The sequence below is a fragment of the Eptesicus fuscus genome, chromosome 21 (assembly GCF_027574615.1).
Source record: "Eptesicus fuscus isolate TK198812 chromosome 21, DD_ASM_mEF_20220401, whole genome shotgun sequence".
In the NCBI taxonomy this organism is placed as follows: domain Eukaryota; kingdom Metazoa; phylum Chordata; class Mammalia; order Chiroptera; family Vespertilionidae; genus Eptesicus; species Eptesicus fuscus.
The window spans coordinates 9,353,023-9,370,565 of NC_072493.1; the positions used below are offsets into that span (position 1 = coordinate 9,353,023).

At 43.3% G+C, this 17,543-nt stretch overlaps 2 protein-coding genes across 4 annotated transcripts in view; one reads left to right on the forward strand and one right to left on the reverse strand.

The window, feature by feature from the left end:
* TXNL4B (thioredoxin like 4B) overlaps window positions 1-17,543 on the reverse strand; it is a 35,204-nt gene that overhangs the window by 13,686 nt on the left and 3,975 nt on the right. For 2 of the 3 annotated variants that reach the window (XM_054710325.1, XM_054710324.1), the window contains 2 exons: window positions 13,790-13,956; window positions 12,012-12,163 (listed from right to left, as the gene is read on the reverse strand). In XM_054710325.1, coding sequence (XP_054566300.1) covers window positions 12,012-12,163; window positions 13,790-13,921 — 284 coding nt within the window. In that variant the 5' untranslated portion in view covers window positions 13,922-13,956. Of the gene's footprint in view, window positions 1-8,060; window positions 10,426-12,011; window positions 12,164-13,789; window positions 13,957-17,543 lie in introns of those variants that run through there. The other variant, XM_008139968.3, reaches the window with a different exon arrangement.
* LOC103284836 (haptoglobin) lies at window positions 3,164-7,966 on the forward strand. The gene is made up of 5 exons (XM_008140146.3): window positions 3,164-3,243; window positions 4,667-4,749; window positions 5,048-5,152; window positions 5,813-5,887; window positions 7,060-7,966. The coding sequence occupies exons 1-5, from the start codon at window positions 3,239-3,241 to the stop codon at window positions 7,836-7,838; spliced, it is 1,047 nt and encodes a 348-aa protein (XP_008138368.2). The 5' UTR covers window positions 3,164-3,238; the 3' UTR covers window positions 7,839-7,966.

A 17,543-nucleotide genomic window follows, 5' to 3' on the forward strand; every position in this document is an offset into this window, starting at 1 on the left:
CCACAACCTGGGCATGTGCCCTGACTGGGAATGAAAATATGACCTCCTGGGTCAGATGTTGACGCTCAACCACGGAGCCTTAGCTGGGCTACATTGCTTTTTATAGGTGAATAATATTCCATTGTATGTATATGACACATTTTGTATATCCATTCATTTGTTGAAGAACACTTGGATTTCTTTCTACCTTTTGGCTATTATGAATCATGCCACAATGAACATTGGTATACAATGGTCTGTTTGCATCTCTGTTTTCAATTATTTTGGGTATATTCACAGAAGTAGAATTGCTGGGTTGTATGGCAATTCTATGTGTGCTTTATTTTTTTTTAATGTATTTTAATTGATCTCAGAGAGGAAGGGAGAGATAGAGATGGAAACATCAATGAGCATGGAACAGAGTGTGGAATCTCGGAGGGAAGGCGGGGAAGGTGGGTGGGTGGGAAGTAATCAACCCAAGACCTTGTATGCATAAATGTATACCCCATGGATACAGACAGTGGGGTGGTGAGGGCCTGGGGTAGGCTGGAGGAGATTGATGGGGGGAAAAAAACGGACATATGTAATACTTTCAACAATAAAGATTTAAAAAAAAGAAAAACATTAATGATGAGAGAGAGTCATTGATGGGCTGCCTCCTGCTTGCCCCACACTGGGGTTTGAGCCCGCAATCTGGGTATGTACCCTGGCCAGGAATCGAACCACAACCTCCTGGTTCATAGGTTGACCCTCAACCACTGAGCCATGCTGGTTGGGCTATGTTTAGTGTTTTGAGGAACTATTTAAGTGTTTTCCACAGAAACGACACCATTTTAGGAATGTAAAATGGTGTATCAGAATTCCACTTTTTCCACAGTTTTGCCAACACTTATAAAAAAATTGTAGCCATTCTAGTAGGTGTGAAGTGGTGTCTCTTTGTGGTTTTGATTTGCATTTCCTTAATGAATCTTCCAGTGACGTTGAGCATCTTTTCATGTGCTCATTGGCCATTTGTGTATCTTCTTTGGCAAAATGTCTATTCAAATAATTGGCCCATGTTTATTTTTTTTTTTTTTTAAAATATATTTTATTGATTTTTTACAGAGAGGAAGAGAGAGGGATAGAGAGTTAGAAACATCGATGATAGAGAAACATCCATCAGCTGCCTCCTGCACACCCCCCACTGGGGATGTGCCCACAACCAAGGTACATGCCCTTGACCGGAATCGAACCTGGGACCTTTCAGTCCGCAGGCCGATGCTCTATCCACTGAGCCAAACCGGTTTCGGCAATTGGCCCATGTTTAATTGGGTTTTCTTTTTGTTGCAGGAATCCTTTATATTAATCCTTATCAGATATATGATTTTCAAATATTTTCTCCCATTCACAGACTGTCTTTTCACTTTCCTGATATTGTACTTAGATGCATAAACGTTTTTAATTTTGATGAGCTCAACTTACCATTTTTTTCTTTTGTTGTTTGTAATTTTGGTGTCATATATAATAATCCATTGCAAAATTTTGTTTGACTCTGAGCTCTGCAACAGTGGAGTCAATCTGAATATCTTCTGAAATTTGCAGTATTCTTTCAAATTTATGTTTATGAGATTATCCAGGTTCTTTCATAGTTCATTCATTTTTCATGGCTGTATAATATTCAGTTATAGGAATATACCACTCATAATTTACCCATTCTTTTTTTAAAAATATATTTTATTGATTTTTTTACAGAGAGGAAGGGAGAGGGATAGAGAGTTAGAAACATCGATGAGAGAGAAACATTGATCAGCTGCCTCTTGCACACCCCCCATTGGGGATGTGCCCACAACCAAGGTACATGCCCTTGACCGGAATCGAACCTGGGACCCTTGAGTCCGCAGGCCGATGCTCCATCCACTGAGCCAAACCGGTTTCGGCACCCCCCATTCCTTTATTAATGGACATTTGTGAGGTTTCTAGTTATTACTATTATTTTAAAAATATATTTTTATTGATTTCAGAGAGGAAGGGAGAGGGAGAGAGAGAGAGATAGAAACATCAATGATGAGAATCATTGATTGGCTGCCTCCTGCATGCCCCCTACTGGGGATCGAGCCTGAAACCCAGGCATGTGCTCTTGACGGGAATCGAACCCAGGACCCTTCAGTCCGCAGGCCAACGCTCTATCCACTGAGCCCAAAGCAGCTAGGGCTGTTTCTAATTATTTTGATATCATCTCAGTGTCACCATGACTATCCCAGTGATTCTTCTGTACATCCTAATTTACCTTCCCACCTCCCAACTCGCATCTGAGATATGTTTTCATTGATTTTGAGAGAGAGAGGAAGGGAGAGAGAGAGAAACATCACTGTGAGACAGAAACATCAATCCGTTGCTTGCCTTCCCTATGCGCCCCAACTGGGGATCGAACCTGCAACCTAGGTATGTGCCCTGCTCAGGAATTGAACCCGCAACCTTTTGATGTATGGAACTATGCTCCAATCAACTGAACAACCTGACCAGGGCCCACTTATCTTTCTTTACTGAATAAAGCAATCTTTTATTGAGTGGCTATTAATATCAGTTGAATAGTAATTGGGATAAACAGGTGCAAACATCTGACTGAAGCATATACTTCCTCATCTGTCTACGTGTCTTAATTACTGGACTATAAAACCGTAAGAACCACTGCCACTGAGTGTGGTTTGTGCCAATCCACACTATAGCGTTAACTATTTTGTGTGTTTTCTTGCAAACAGCAATCAGAGAAGACAATAAACACATTTTACTGATTTCAGGTTGGAGAGCTTTTAAGCAATAGGGAGATGTCAACACAGGATGGGGGCAATAGCTGTGAAAGGGAAACGCCTTATTGAGAGCCCCCTCTCAGCGGGGTTGCAGGAGTGTTCAGAAGGGCTTTTTTTTTCAGTGCTGACGACCCTCCCAAACCAAGAGGTACAGACTGATCGTTTCCCCAGCCCTGCCCAGTGGCTGATATCGGGAAACTCTTTGGCGGCTACCTGGGAGCATGATGTGGCCAGGTTCTCTGGGGTTTGTGAAAGAACACCAGGGGAAACTCAAGCGTGAGGCAAGAGCTCGACTCTTAACGGGGATGTTTGTGGCTCTGTTACGGGAAAATGCCAGTGACCTTAACAAGGGCAAACTTGTGTAGACACAGGGTTACAAAATCGGGAAGGGGTGGGGAGAGATATTACAGGCATAAAAGCACCAGCAGCTGCACCCCACAGCACTGCTCTTCCAGAGGCAGGACCAACCGAAGATGCGGTGAGTCCACAGCTCTGCCCACTTTCCTTCCCTTCCTCTTGTTCCTCACCTCATCCTCCTTTGCATACACCTCTTAGCTGCATGACAAGTCTACAGAACAGATGCAAAAATGCAACGAAGAAAGAGGGTAAATGAGCTAAATTATAGTGAACTGAAGGGTGCAGTGTGTTAAGTCCTCTGCTTTTCTGCACCCAGAAGAGGTAATGCCTTCTGATACTGCCGTCTTTTTCAGGAGATGTGACTTTAAGAAATCTTTTTTTCCTTGAGGTTGTAAAGTTTTTTGTTGTTGTTGTTGTTAATCCTCACCAGAGGATATTTTCTTCCATTGATTTTTTTTTTTTTTTTTTTAGAGAGAGTGGAAGGAAGGGGGAGACAAGAGAGAGAGAAACATTGATGTGAGAGAGACACATCGATTGGTTGCCTCCTGCATGTGCCCCAACTGGGGCCAGGGATTAAGCCTGCAACAGAGGTACGTGTCCTTGACCGGAATCAAACCTGAGACCCTTCAGTCCACAGGCAATGCTCTAACCACTGAGAAAAAACACCTAGGGCAGAGGTTGGGACGTTTTCATTTTGTAGGAGATGACAGCAGCTGGTATTTTAAATGTATTTATTAGTAGATATTTTTTCCTTTTAAAAAATGCATAATAAGGAAGACCAATAGTGGCATATTTGGATGACAGAATTAAGGAACTTTGATTTTATAAACATAAAAAGATTTTGGAAATGTTGAAGTAGCCAGACTAGAAACTTAAGCAAACAATCCCTGAGGAGCTGACATCTGTCAGTGAGATGAATAACTGGCAGGTGTGGCCTGTGCATCGATGCCCGTGTCCGATCATGCTTTCGGGGAGCCAGTTATCCTCCAGGGAACCTGCTGGCATTTTGGGGATATACCATTTCATGAAGACAAATTATCATAAAATAAGACACACACAAGTATTTTAAATGAAATATTTAAAAAACCTTTCCTTATGGGGAATTTTGAAAAGTAGAGAGACTGGCATAGTCAATCCCCACGTTCCCGTCTTCGCGGTCCACAGTTTATCCGCAGCGTCCTGTCCTCGTAGCCTGGTACCCCAGAGGTGCCCAAGGGAAGCTTCCCTTTGCGGGAGAGCTCAGGTATCACTACTAGGTTAATGCTTCCGGAATGCTGCCCGGAATTGCGGCCCACACACCTGAGTGCCTTCCTATCTTGGTGGTTCCTTTCCGAGGCTTATGGAGAATTCCCAGCAGCAGAGAGCTTGATGGGCCTGGGGGTACTGGGCAGCTGTAAAGCATGTATTTGGTGGGTCCTAGTGCTTGCATATGGCTATTTTATTTTCTGGCTGCCTAAAGGGAGGGAGGTGTGTGTGTGTGTGTGTGGGGGGAGGGGGTGAAGCAGGGAGAGCAGCTTTGCACTCCTCCTGTCTTCTCTCTGCAGCGCCCTGGTAACTGTTGTCACCCTCCTGCTCTGGGGGCAGCTTCTTGCAGTGGACACTGTCAACGAGAGCACAGAGAATGCAGGTAGGTCTGTGGGTTTGGGCAGGCGCTGTACACCCCAGCACTGCTGTGGCTGACCCCGTAAGATCTGCACCCTTTCTTCAGGAGACCCAGATAGCCTCTTCTCCTCCTAATCGCTGGTCTTTCACTATGGTGAAAAACCTTGGGGAGCCAGCCAGAAATAAGGAGACTGCCCACGGCATGGCTTCCATCTGGGATGGAGGAAGGTTGACGTACAGAGCAGCTTCCTCTCATCTGACTTTCCGTGGGTCTCTGAGAGCAATTTCTGACACTAACCTCCTCTTCCTGTTTCCCTTGGCAGATGACAGCTGCCCAAAGGCCCCGGAGATTGCAAATGGCTACGTGGAGCACTCGGTTCGCTACCAGTGTAAGACCAACTACTACCGACTGCGCACTGAAGGAGATGGTAAGACCTGGACAAGTGTCCCTGTGCCCTCCCCATCCCGGCATTTCCATGATGAATGGAGTCAGGGGTGACCGGCTAGGAAACTCATGGGTCATCCTCGGAGCCAGGAGATGTAGATTCTAATAAGGGGTTTTGTTCCCAGTGCTGTGGCCTTTTGGGCAAATTAACTTGGCTCAGCCTCCAGTTTTGTCTTTTGTTGAGGGGAGGGGGTGCCATGTAGCCTACCTATCTCAGAGTCAGATCTACATCTACATCTGGCAAAAGGATGTGGCAACAGAACAAACAATGGTGACGGTGATGACATCGGTGTCCTTACCTTCCTGGCACGGTTGTAAGTGCTTTACGTTTACTTGCTCACTTAGTCTTCATAACACCCCTCTACAAAGATACCATTATTATTACTCGCTGATGAGGAAACTGAGGCACAGAGAGGTCAGGTAGCCTGCAAGGGGGAGAGGCAGGATTTGGACCCTGACCCCACCCTGCCCTGCCTCTCCATGACCACGGTTCTGTCCTGCTGGGCTTCGCGAGGGCAGTGCTCCTCCCTTCCCCCTCTCCCCTTCCTTCTCCTTCTCTAATTTTTCTCTTTAAATACCTTCTCTCCCACGCTAGGTCCAGACTGAGTTTCTCTTTTGGCTCATTTCTTTCCTTTTGTTTCAGGAGTGTACACCTTAAACAGTGAGAAGAAGTGGACAAATAAGGTCACTGGAGAGCAGCTTCCTGAATGTGAAGCAGGTAGGAAGCCGAGGGCCTGGGAAGCAGACCAAGGACAGGCGTTGAGGGTTCAGTGGTTGCGCAGGGATATTGGTTGGAATGTCCTAGAGGCACACGTCCCTCCTGTGTGGCTTCTCCTGAGCAAGACCTGGGGCCAGGGAGAACCACCAATGGCTGGCAGAGAACTGAGCAGTTAGGTGAGGGTTCCCTTAAAAAGTTCACTGAGGTTCTTGCTTATTCAGGCCTGCAGGGCATTGACGGAATCCACTGTATACACTGCCCCCAGGGGATCCGGAGACCCTACGTGTACAGACAACCCACCCAGAGAGCCAGGGTCCCAGGGTAAAGCCAACTCCAGGAAGAACTGTCAGGGAGGACATAACTAACCCTAATCCAGGGAAGGATGACAGAAGGCTGGATGGATAGGACTTCTGTTTCTGTTATTAGGAAGAGCTACTGCTCTTTCTCTCTCTCTCTTGGAACAGGAGGGTTTTGCCTACCCTCTTCTGCTATTAGTGGAGTGGAACTGCTAACCTGCCTTGTATTAATTGCAGTATCTATAAAACCCGAGTTCTGGCCAATGCTACATTAGATCCCTCTTTATTCAGAGAGAATGAGTTATAATGAGTTTCAAGGAATTGTGGACATGTCCTTGTTGTGACAAAATGTTGAATATACATACAGCTCATCAGCCGGGTTTCTCAATCTCGGCGTTACTTGTTTCTTTGGTGAGTTAGGAGAGCAGGACATGGAACTCTGCCTTAGTGACAGAAACAACTGACAGTGAACACTGGAAACAAGAGGGCAGATGGTAAAGCAAAGCATGTAAATATTCCTGGCTCGGAAGAGATGAACAATGATCATTTAGATCAGGGGTCCTCAAACTTTTTAAACAGGGGGCAAGTTCACTGTCCCTCAGATCGTTGGAGGGCAGGACTATAGTTTAAAAAAAAAACAAAACTATGAACAAATCCCTATGCACACTGCTAAGTTGGCTGCTAAGCAGGACAGGCAGCGGTGGCAAAAACACCCGGCGGGCCGGATAAATGTCCTCGGCGGGCTGCATGTGTCCCGCGGGCCGTAGTTTGAGGATCCCTGATTTAGACAGCAGTGCTAGCTGAAGCTTTTAGACCCCCTCCCAGCCAGGGAGATTCTCGCATTTCTCGTCATGATTTCCTTGCTCTCCTCGACAGTGTGCGGAAAGCCCAAGAACCCAGTAGATCAGGTCCAGCGGATCCTGGGTGGCTCGGTGGATGCCAAAGACAGCTTTCCCTGGCAGGCTAAGATGATTTCGCATCATAACCTCACCTCGGGGGCCACACTCATCAGTGAACAATGGCTGCTGACCACGGCTAAGAATCTCTTCCTGGGTCATACGAAAGATGCAAAAGCAAAAGATATTGCCCCTACTTTAAGACTCTATGTGGGGAAAAAGCAGCTTGTGGAGGTTGAGGAGGTGATTTTCCACCCTAACTACCTCGAGGTCGACATCGGGCTCATTAAACTCAAGCAGAAGGTGCCCGTTGGTGAGAAAGTAATGCCCATCTGCCTACCTTCAAAAGATTATGCGGAAGTGAATCGTATGGGTTATGTGTCTGGCTGGGGACGAAATTCCAACTTTAACTTCACCCAGCTCCTGAAGTACGTCATGTTGCCTGTGGCTGACCAGGACAGCTGTGTACGGCACTATGAGAACAGCACGGTGCCTGAAAAGAAGCAGCCCAAGAGCCCTGTAGGGGTGCAGCCCATACTGAATGAGCACACCTTCTGCGCTGGCCTGTCCAAGTACCAGGAAGACACATGCCATGGGGATGCTGGCAGCGCCTTTGCTGTTCATGACATGGATGACGACACGTGGTATGCGGCTGGGATCCTGAGCTTTGATAAGAGCTGTAGTGTGGCTGAGTACGGTGTGTATGTGAAGGTGCACTCCATCCTGGACTGGATTAAGAAAACCATGGCTGACAACTAATGCGTGCTAGATTTCACTCTGGGAGAGGGAAAACTGGATGGGGGTGGAGGGACAAAGCCTGGTGTGAAACCAATGGGCTCCAGCCCTGCATGTCTAAGTCAAACAATAAAGAGCTTTATTTTCACTCATTTCTGCTTTTTTTTTTTTGGGGGGGGGGGTTTGGGAGGGGGCTTGGGCCTTTTTATCCTCTCCTTTATGGTACAGCAGCAGCCCAGTGGCACAGCGCGTACTGGGAGTGTGTCAGAAAACACTGCAGGCCAACTGGAGAGCCCTATGGTGGTACGAACTGTCCCACTGCCGGGTCACACTCACTGACTGAGTGTCTGCTGAGGCAGCTCTCAGATAGGTCATCATTACCCTTGTTATACAGACAAGGAACAGAGACTCTGAGGAGTTAAGCGATTTGCTTAAGGTTACGCAGCTATTAAGTAGTGAGGCCGAACCTTGAATCTAGGTCTGTCTGAATAAAACCCTGAACTCCTTGCTGCATCCTTTTACAAAATATATATTTTTATTGATTTCAGAGGCGAAGGGAGAGACAGAAACATCAATGATGAGAGAGAATGATTTATCGGCTGCCTCCTGCATGCCTGCCTGCACTGGGGATCAGGCCCAAACCTGATCCTGACCAGAAATCAAACTGTGACCTCCTAGTCGACGTTCAACCACTGAGCCACGCCGGCTGGGCGATGTACTATGAAGGTTTACAGCAGAAAAGAGTTCAGTTAGAAAAAGAGCTTCCTGTCTGAAAGGGTTCTGGAATCTTTCCTCTGGGAGGCCCTGAGGAGCATTTCTTCGTGAAACAGGAAACTCAGATGGCTTGCACTTGTTACCGGGGGAAGTGGAGTTCCTGCGGTGCTGTGAGGAAAAACTTCCCGAGGCCCCCGGGAGGATGAGGTTTCATGGAAAGCTGTACTGATGACGTAAAATTAAGGGGGTTCTCCTCCGAGGTCCCATCTCTGTCCGCCTCGCCATGGAAGTCCAATCTTGCCTTCAGCAGGGCCAGAATTAAGGCCACTGACCATAGTTTCTGCTCCACAGTAGAGTCCAGGCCAGCATCTGGCTTGCTTCGCTTGTGCTCCTAGCTGTAGTCCACTGTGTGTGAAGTCTGCATAGCCAGGGGCCACACAGCTGCTGAAGGCCACATGGCAATGGAGAGAGAACAGGCACGGGCAAGCGTGGGTCATGGAGCAGGAGAGCAAGCAAGCGAGAGCAAGAGGGAAGGAACTCTTCGGGGATTTTAACCTTCCAAGTTTTCTAGCACTTGCGGTGGCTCCACCCTCCTTGCCAATCCATTGTTCCCCAGGCCAGACTGACTGATAACACCTCCCCTACGTCACTGCACAGGCCCCCATCTCCCCCTTTGTTTGTCCACCTCCCCTTTTCTTCCCCCCTGTGATCTGCAGGGAATGGACTGGTGGTTCCCTGGGGAGCGTGAAGCTGCCCAGATGACCATGCTTCCAATGTCTGGCTTCCCTTTTGCTCTCTTCCTTTACGAGTATTAACCAGCTGAATGCGACAACAACGCAGTGACTCCTGTTGATGGTAGGGTAGGTGTCTTCCAAGTGGGAAAAGCAGACCCTACGCTTTCTAACTATTCTGATTATCTATCTTTCTAGTCATGAGCCCTTGAAGCAGTTTTGTCTCAGGAAGAGGTTGAACTCTGACCTCTGGGAGAGCTCTGTTGCTACTTACTAAGGGTAGTTAATTCTTTAGCTCAAATTGGGTGCTGGATGGTAAAGGTTCAAGCCTCACTTCCTGGGCAATTTAATAGCACAAAAGCTAGTAAATTTGCAAACCAGGACACTGTTTTCAAAGTGTGAACCAGGAAGGCTCCAAAATAAAACAAACTTGTCTGCTATCAGTAGAGAATTATTCATTCCAAGAGAAACTGGGATAATTAGGACTGGAGATCAGAGAGCATGAGTAATAGAAATATGTGAGTGGAGGAATGGGCAAGGTTGAGGGTGAGAAAGAGGTGTGTGTAGGTACATATAGAGTAGAAAATAAGTATTTTTGCTCTTTACCTCATATTTGAGTCCTTACCTCATATTCTTTCATTTTACTTGTGTGTCAAATAAATATAGTTAAATCAAATTGTACTAGCCAATGTTTAGGAAAATTCTGGATTATGTTAAGAGATAAAGAAAAGCACAGTATAAAGAAAAGTCAAACAAATCATGCAGGGAAATTGATCACAGTTGACTGCTCTAAGGTTTGTAGGGAATAAACACTTAGGCTTCCCAGGTCATCACAGTCCCCGCGGGGTCTTCCACGCAGGCCAGTATTTTCTATACAAGTCCAACCTCTCTCTGCTGGGACGCTGAGACCTTTCCGAAGGACTCCAGAAAACAGCACAGCTGTCTTCGGGTACTGGTTCGAGATGGGCCTTTCTCTTCGGCTTTGACGGTAGTTAATGTGCTAAATGTCTTGATAGAGAAGGTCATATTTGGGAATATTCTTGGGATCAATTGGACTTTGGACAATAAGTTTTCCCCTCATTGCTCCTCGATAAATTACTTCAATCAAATCTATGAAGTCTTGTTTGGTTTTGAAACTTCCCACAAATTTAGTGTGATCTGGAGACCTAGATAGCACAGAAGAGAAACAGCTTTGCTCAGAACTTTGAATATTTACTTGCTGAAAACCTTCAGGAGAAACAAAACGAATAGTAGCTCTTCTTGTAAGGGAGACTTTAGACGTAAGGCCCAACAATGACTTTTCCACTTGCAATTACAGGGCCCATTTGATATAGGACTAAAACCAGTGCTGTGGGCATGGGATAGCATGTAAGCTCTATCATATGAAAAGCTTCTGCTCAAAATGTATTTCAATCATTTCTCAACTCATTCTCAAGTAGAATTCCCTGAGTATTGGTGTGGGCATAGTCTGTTTCATTGTTGTTGTGTTTGGCTAGGCACTGTGCAAAGCCCTAGTCATGATCTCCAAGTTCCAGTCACTTCTATTTCTGAGTAGTGGCATTAATATTTTTCTTTCCTTCTTCCTTTTTTCTTCTTCACTATTTCGAACATCAAGTATGTTCATTGCAGACATTTTTTAAGACAAAAAAAGTTGCCACATTTTGGTATATATCCCTCCAATCATACGTATGTATATGTGTCTCTATGTGCATTTTTCCACAGTAATGGGAATTATATCACACATTCTATTTTGCAATGTGGTTTTTAAGAACTAACATATGTTTCTTTCAAAGTTAACCATGCATCTACAACATCAGAGTAAATTGATATCTAGTATCCCTTTGTGGACATCTAAGTTCTAAGTATTTTGCTTCCTAAACAATGATGAAATAATTATCCATGGAGCCAATTTTGCCCACTTTTAGAATTACTTTCCTTCAAATAAATTCCTGGAAATGCAATTGCTGGATTAAAATTTTTACACACTTGTAAGGTGTTTGGTATGTTATGTCATGAATCGCCTTCTGAAAAGATTACAGCTAATTAATACTTAAATGAACCATATTCTAGAAGAATAAATACCTTTAGAACACTTAAAACACATAACATTTTACACACTTTCAAACTGATAATGACAAAGCAGGTACACAGATCTAGACAAGAGGATATCTCAACCACATTAAGAAAAAATAAAAATTATGGATATTTTCAAAGTAAATATTAAATACTGGGATGCTGATTGGGCAGAGTAGAAGGCATTACAGAAGATTTCATGTTACTTATACTTGACAGGCTTTGCTGAAGAAAAATTTCAACAAAAGAATAACTTTTTTCCTGGCAGAAGACAGGAAACTTGGCAAGAGAGGAGCATGTCTTAGTTTGCTGAAAGGAGTACTTCTTTTATAAAGGCAAACTCTCTCTCCCAAAAGTTTAAGAATGACATATTTTGTTTTAAATGAAATCCCTAGGGAACTTGTAAGAAAATGGTTCGATATTTTCTAGGCTGAAGGATGATTAGTGCTTCACAGACTATATTATTCTTTCATACTTAAGTAGGAAATTAAAATGTGTCAATCATACCAGAATACGCATTTTGCACCAAGTTGCACATAAAAATATTAGAGAGAGTATCTGTTGAAGAGACAGTATCAATAAAGACTCACCTAGCCACCACTGCATGCAAATAGGTAAGTTACCAAAACTGCTAAAAAGGAAACTTTTAGACTAACAGCTTCATGTCAGCCTAACTTACCCATAATCCACTTTCATATGCTGCCCATTGAAGAAAAACACAGTAGATGGAATATAACTGATGTCAAAATAGTGTGTATAAACTGGAGTTTGGTCCACATCCACCAGATATATAGCAGCCATTTTACTCAAGTCAGAAGAGGTCTTAGAAAGCTGCAAATGAGGAGAGAGATATAGGTTGCAACATGAAACCAATGTTTCTTCTACAAAACGTTTTAATAGAATATTCTGTTTGAAAAAATTCCTGGGCCAAGAATCTAGCCTGATTGAGTTCCACATTAGACACAGTGTAACTTTATCATTCAGTCTGAGTCACTGTTGGCAGAGTTCTCAGTGGGCCCTGGATAAATTATGTGACTATATTCCTTCATTTTTGTTCTACTTTTGATTGTAAAGTTGTTTTTTTAATATTTTTAAATATATTTTATTGATTCCTCTACAGAGAGGAAGGGAAAGGGATAGAGAGTTAGAAACATCGATGAGAGAGAAACATCGATCAGCTGCCTCCTGCACCCCCTCCACTGGGGATGTGCCCGCAACCAAGGTACATGCCCCTGACAGGAATCGAACCCGGGACCCCTCAGTCCGCAGGCTGACGCTCCATCCACCGAGCCAAACCAGCCTCGGCTGATTGTAAAGTTTTTATGAACTTTTTATGGATTTATAAAATCCATGCTCACTTAAAGCAAAAACAGAACAACTCATAAATATGTACTATAGACATCGAAATTACCCCAAATGTTTTTCCTTATAATCTCTACATAAATGATAGTTATATATAAAAAAAGCAAACACTTACATGGCACTATTATGTGCTATCCTAACTGCTTTCCACTTTTAACTCATTTAATCCTACAACATTCCTATGAGGTATGCACTGTAACAGTCTCCATTTCATAGGTGAGGAAACCGAGGCAGAGGGAGGTAATTTGCCCCTGGACACACAGCTAGGAGGCAGTCAAGTGTGGATTTGAACTAGAGCAGCTTGGCTTCAGAGTCTGTGCTCTTGACCTCTAGTGGTAGTCCTTCCTTCCTACAGCTGAAGTATAATCCTCTGGTCCTTACCCCATAGTAACACATCACATACTCATATTTAATCGTGATAATGAGGATTCTTACACTCCATCCATATAGTGATGTCAGCAATAGAAATAGTGGGATAGGTCTTTCTCCATAATAAACATAATAGTGACATAACAGTGACATCAGCAATAGAATAGAGATCTTAGTTCTGGAGTAAGTCTCTCTCCATAATAAACAGACACAAAAACAAACCTACTCTGTCCCAAACTGCCCTTCCTATTCACCAGAGTGTGAAGACGGGTTGTGAAGTCAGAGATCATCATTGGGCACACACGGGAGCAGCACACTAGTGAAGCAGATTTGCAGGCAGAGAAAACAAAGTTCAAATCCCAGCTCTGCAGTTTAGTGGTTCTGTGCCTGTGGAAGTCACTGGACCTCTCTGGCATTCATTTCTCCCCTTGGGAACAGTAATGAAACCAGTGTTGTGAGATAATGTCCACAGAAGCTTGTTCATAATATTTCTGGTCTTTCACTGCCTTGTTGGTGAAGTGGACCTTGGACAGCTGCTGGTGGGGAAGAACATCTGGCACAGATTCGGCACAATCACAGGTTTAGGGGTTCAGCTCTTAGTGAAAGCATACTAACAATGAACAGCTATATCCCAGACCCTGCCTACGTTCGTGCATGCACTTTGCAGATGTTGAAGTAAGAATGTATAGATTTAAAAAAACCAATTTATTTTAAATATTTACTTACAATATCATCTAGTTGCAGACAGACAGGATCCTCGTCTCTCCCAAACCTGAGAACCAACACCTTCTCTGCAGTGCTCTTTATTGCCTGGTCGACTTCTTTTTTGCTAGTCAGCTTGGGCAACAGAAAGCTCATCTTGAAATAATCCAATTAATCCCTCACTGTCAGTCCTGAAATAAAGTTGCAATGTTTAAAGAAAGATTAAGGGCATGAGTCCTCATTTTTAAAAAAATTAATTTTTAGAGTAGGTAATATAGGCCCCCAAAATGTACACACACTTACAGCTGTTACAGTGTAACACTATTACAGTGTTACATTTTCTGGGGACACACTGTATGCATGTATTTTCCCTAGAGGAACACAGTATCAAAACACAGAATCAAAAAAGTAAAAGGAACACAACCAATGCACAAAGTGACAAATAAGTCCACCAGCTTAAAAAGCGACAATATAGAAAGGTATAGTGTGAAAGGTCTCCCTCTCTCTGTCTCCCCTCAACTGGCATGGTCCCCGCTGCCCCATTTCTCCCCACACACCAGGTAACTACTTTCATTAGTTTCTCATGTATCTTCCAGAGTTTTATTATGCATTCACTAGAAAATACAAATGTGCATTCCTGCTTCCTCCTTCTTTTACCCCCCAATTAGCCTTTTCTACCAGTCAGTGTTTCATGGGAAAAAAAGATGACATCCTCAAATTTGGTAATTGGGGGACTTCCATTAAGGCAGGATACAGGAAAAGAATAGGGCACAGTGCTATACTCTGGGAGTTCCCACCCCTATACCTGGAGGAGTCATGGAAGGGAGTAGTGACCAGAACTGTGTGGTGGAGGTGGCTGAGTGGAGAAGGCAGCTGTGTCAAGGTCAGCCTGCAGTTAGGGGATTCAGCTACTGCTTTCCTCTGCCTAATCCAACCCCCTTATTTTACATACTAGTTTGCTTATAGTTACACTTCTAGCTACAAAAATTAGGACTGGAAGCCAGGCCACCAAATCTGTACTCTAGTGTTCCTTCTACTACATATAATAAGTTCCTATTTTTATGATCAAGAAACTCTTTGATCAAGGAGCTTTATTTCTGCATTTATCCATGAGATCCACTGATATACTTGATATTTTAAATTCAGTTCCAAAGTTGGTTAATGCTATGAAAAGGGAGGATTTCTTTCCGTGTGTGTGTGTGTGTGTGTGTGTGTGTGTGAGATAAGCCACATTTTAAGATATGAATTAATAAAAATTCATATAGTGTAGAGGGCCCCCTGGGAAGACACATGGACATTCTTTAGCTTGCTGTTGATTAAGCCCAAGATATTTGAGAGAGTCATGTCAGTTGCACCTCGCCCCAGGAGTGCGCAGGTGTTGTTATTTCCTGGCTTACCTTTGTCTAGGTTCTGGAAGAGGGCTTTGAGATGTGGAACCAGTCTAGCACAGGAAAAGAGGAAATGAAATAGACCTGGGCCCTCCCAAGCTCCTTTAATCTTAAGTTTTTCAGTGAACCCGCCTTGTATATGGGAGTATAAATAAATGTGCTGCGTGGCTCAGGGGCTGTCTGTCTCTCCAGCAGAGGAGGTCAGTGACCCACCTGGCACCCAGCTTGCATCTACTTCTGTGTTTCTTTATTTCTTTATTTCTCAATCCCTGGACGCCTCTATCAAGAACCAGTTTCATCTCTCTCCGTGCTGGCCACGGAAAAGGGAGATCCCCGCCGCATCAGGCCCCCGCGTATTGACGCCCAACGTGAGGCAAGAGGCAAGGGATCACTCCTAAAAGTGTGCGCGCACCACAGACTTAAGGTAAGAAGGAGTGGATTGTTGTAAAAATTAAATCAACCAGGTGTAAAACGTGGGTAATCCTCAAAAATGCTTTAAACTATGCTCTGTTAAGCGTAGTCAGATTCTTGATTTCTTTCTTAAGTTTTGTTAATGAAACCTGGGAAAAGGTTAGAAAGCAGTTGTGTGACCAATACTCAGCAAAAGTCCATAAAAAAAAAAATTCTATTTTAAATGGTGATGGCCTTGATTCAGCACAGGAGAGCTTAAGAATGTCTATGTGTGGTGCACTGGAAGGGTGCAAGTCTCAAAGAATACCATCTGCACCTCCTCTGCCTCCATGTGTAAACTACTTGTAACCAGATAGAAAAAGTCTAAAAGGAACTTCTCAGCAACTGCCAATAATTCTTTATCTTAAAAAATCTTTTTCTTTCCTTAAAAAATAAAAAAATAAAAATAACAATAAAAATTGAAAAAATAAATAAGATAAAAACAGTAGATGCCAGACCATTACTGAAACTTCCCCCGAAGAAACAAGGAGGTGGGGGAAAGTCCACTTTGAGAGGCCTCATCTTCGCCATCTTTATTTATTTTCCAGCTAATGATTTAAAGCTTTTACAAATTCATAAATGCATCCGGGGTTTCTGTGCACATGTAAAGGGAAAAGGCCAGTTTAAAAACGAGTGTGCATAGTTTTGAGCTGAACTTAACTTTTTGCTGTGTACAGAATAAAAACCCGAGACTGTTTTGGCCTTAAAAATGGTGAAGATGAACCAGAGAAAGAAATACAGGCCAGTTTCCCAAGACATCTAAAGTAACTCTTGAAATTTCCCACCAGAGGCAAGTAAATAGCAGGAAGAAAATAGTCAAGTTTACATATGAATGGCTGAGAGGTTGCTTCTTGACTTCCCCAGCAGGAAAATTGTGACCATTTTGAAATTTAGAGGCTGGGCCAGGCCTATCGGCTGGAAATTTAAAAAGAACTTGGAAGTTTACTAAATTTAATGATAAATTTAAATGATCTAAATGTATTGAATTGTTATAATACTGAAATGTTGATCTGAGTATGCATTGCATGAAACCTAGAGGACAGAATTGAAGCTCTTAATTGATTATGTCTTGTATTTATTCTTAGAAATATAAAGTGTTATTGTGTTATTAATCTAGGACATGCTAAAAAATATTTGACTGGCCAGCTCTAAAAGTTTAAATTTGATATATTAAGATAATTATAAAATATTATAATCTTTAAATCATATACGGATATATATATATATTTGATGGTTTTTTTACCATGTTAAAATTTCAAGGTCTTAACAGAGATGATTCTTGGAAAGCTCCAAGGGCCCGGAGTAATACAAGAAATTTATCCTCTCTTCTTAAAGGAAATCTTTTAAAAAGAGATCTAATATACTTGAAATTGCATGGAAAGCCTTATCAAATAAAAATTAATAAATATACTTTAAATGTTATGAAGATTTTGGCCCCAAAAATGGCAAAACAGAGTAACTAAATAATTGACAGCCAGTTTGAAATTGGATTGCCATGGCCTAGAGCAAAGGATATCCTTACATGATATTTTTCTACAATGTCATTATAATTTTTGATATTTTACAACAGCATATACCAAACAAACTTACAAACTAATTCTTTGAATGTTTGGCAGCAATTTTAAAGCACATGAAAGGATTTAATTCCACTGTGTGGAAGGCCCCCTTGGGAAGGCAATTGAGCATTCTATATTGGCCCTTTTTGCCAAGAGGGACCCTCCCACAGCTGTTGCCTGAGTTTTCAGTTCATGCTGAGGTTGAAGCCTCATGATGGCTGGTACCACGGATCTGTCTCTCGCACAATGGCATGAGCTGGGCCCTCCCTGGAGAAGAAACCTGGGTTCCCCAAGATATGTGATCAATGCCAGGGCCCCGCCAGCAGGCGAGGGGATCCCAAGGCAGGTGCTGGGCATGGAGGCCATAGGGGCATAGGCTATCAA

What these genes read in the sequence shown, in the direction of transcription:
- LOC103284836 (XM_008140146.3), top strand. An exon ending in ACTGCGCACTGAAGGAGATG is followed by an intron (nt 5,153 to 5,812) that starts GTAAGACCTGGA and finishes CTTTTGTTTCAG; the next exon opens with GAGTGTACACCTTAAACAGT. An exon ending in GCTTCCTGAATGTGAAGCAG is followed by an intron (nt 5,888 to 7,059) that starts GTAGGAAGCCGA and finishes TCTCCTCGACAG; the next exon opens with TGTGCGGAAAGCCCAAGAAC.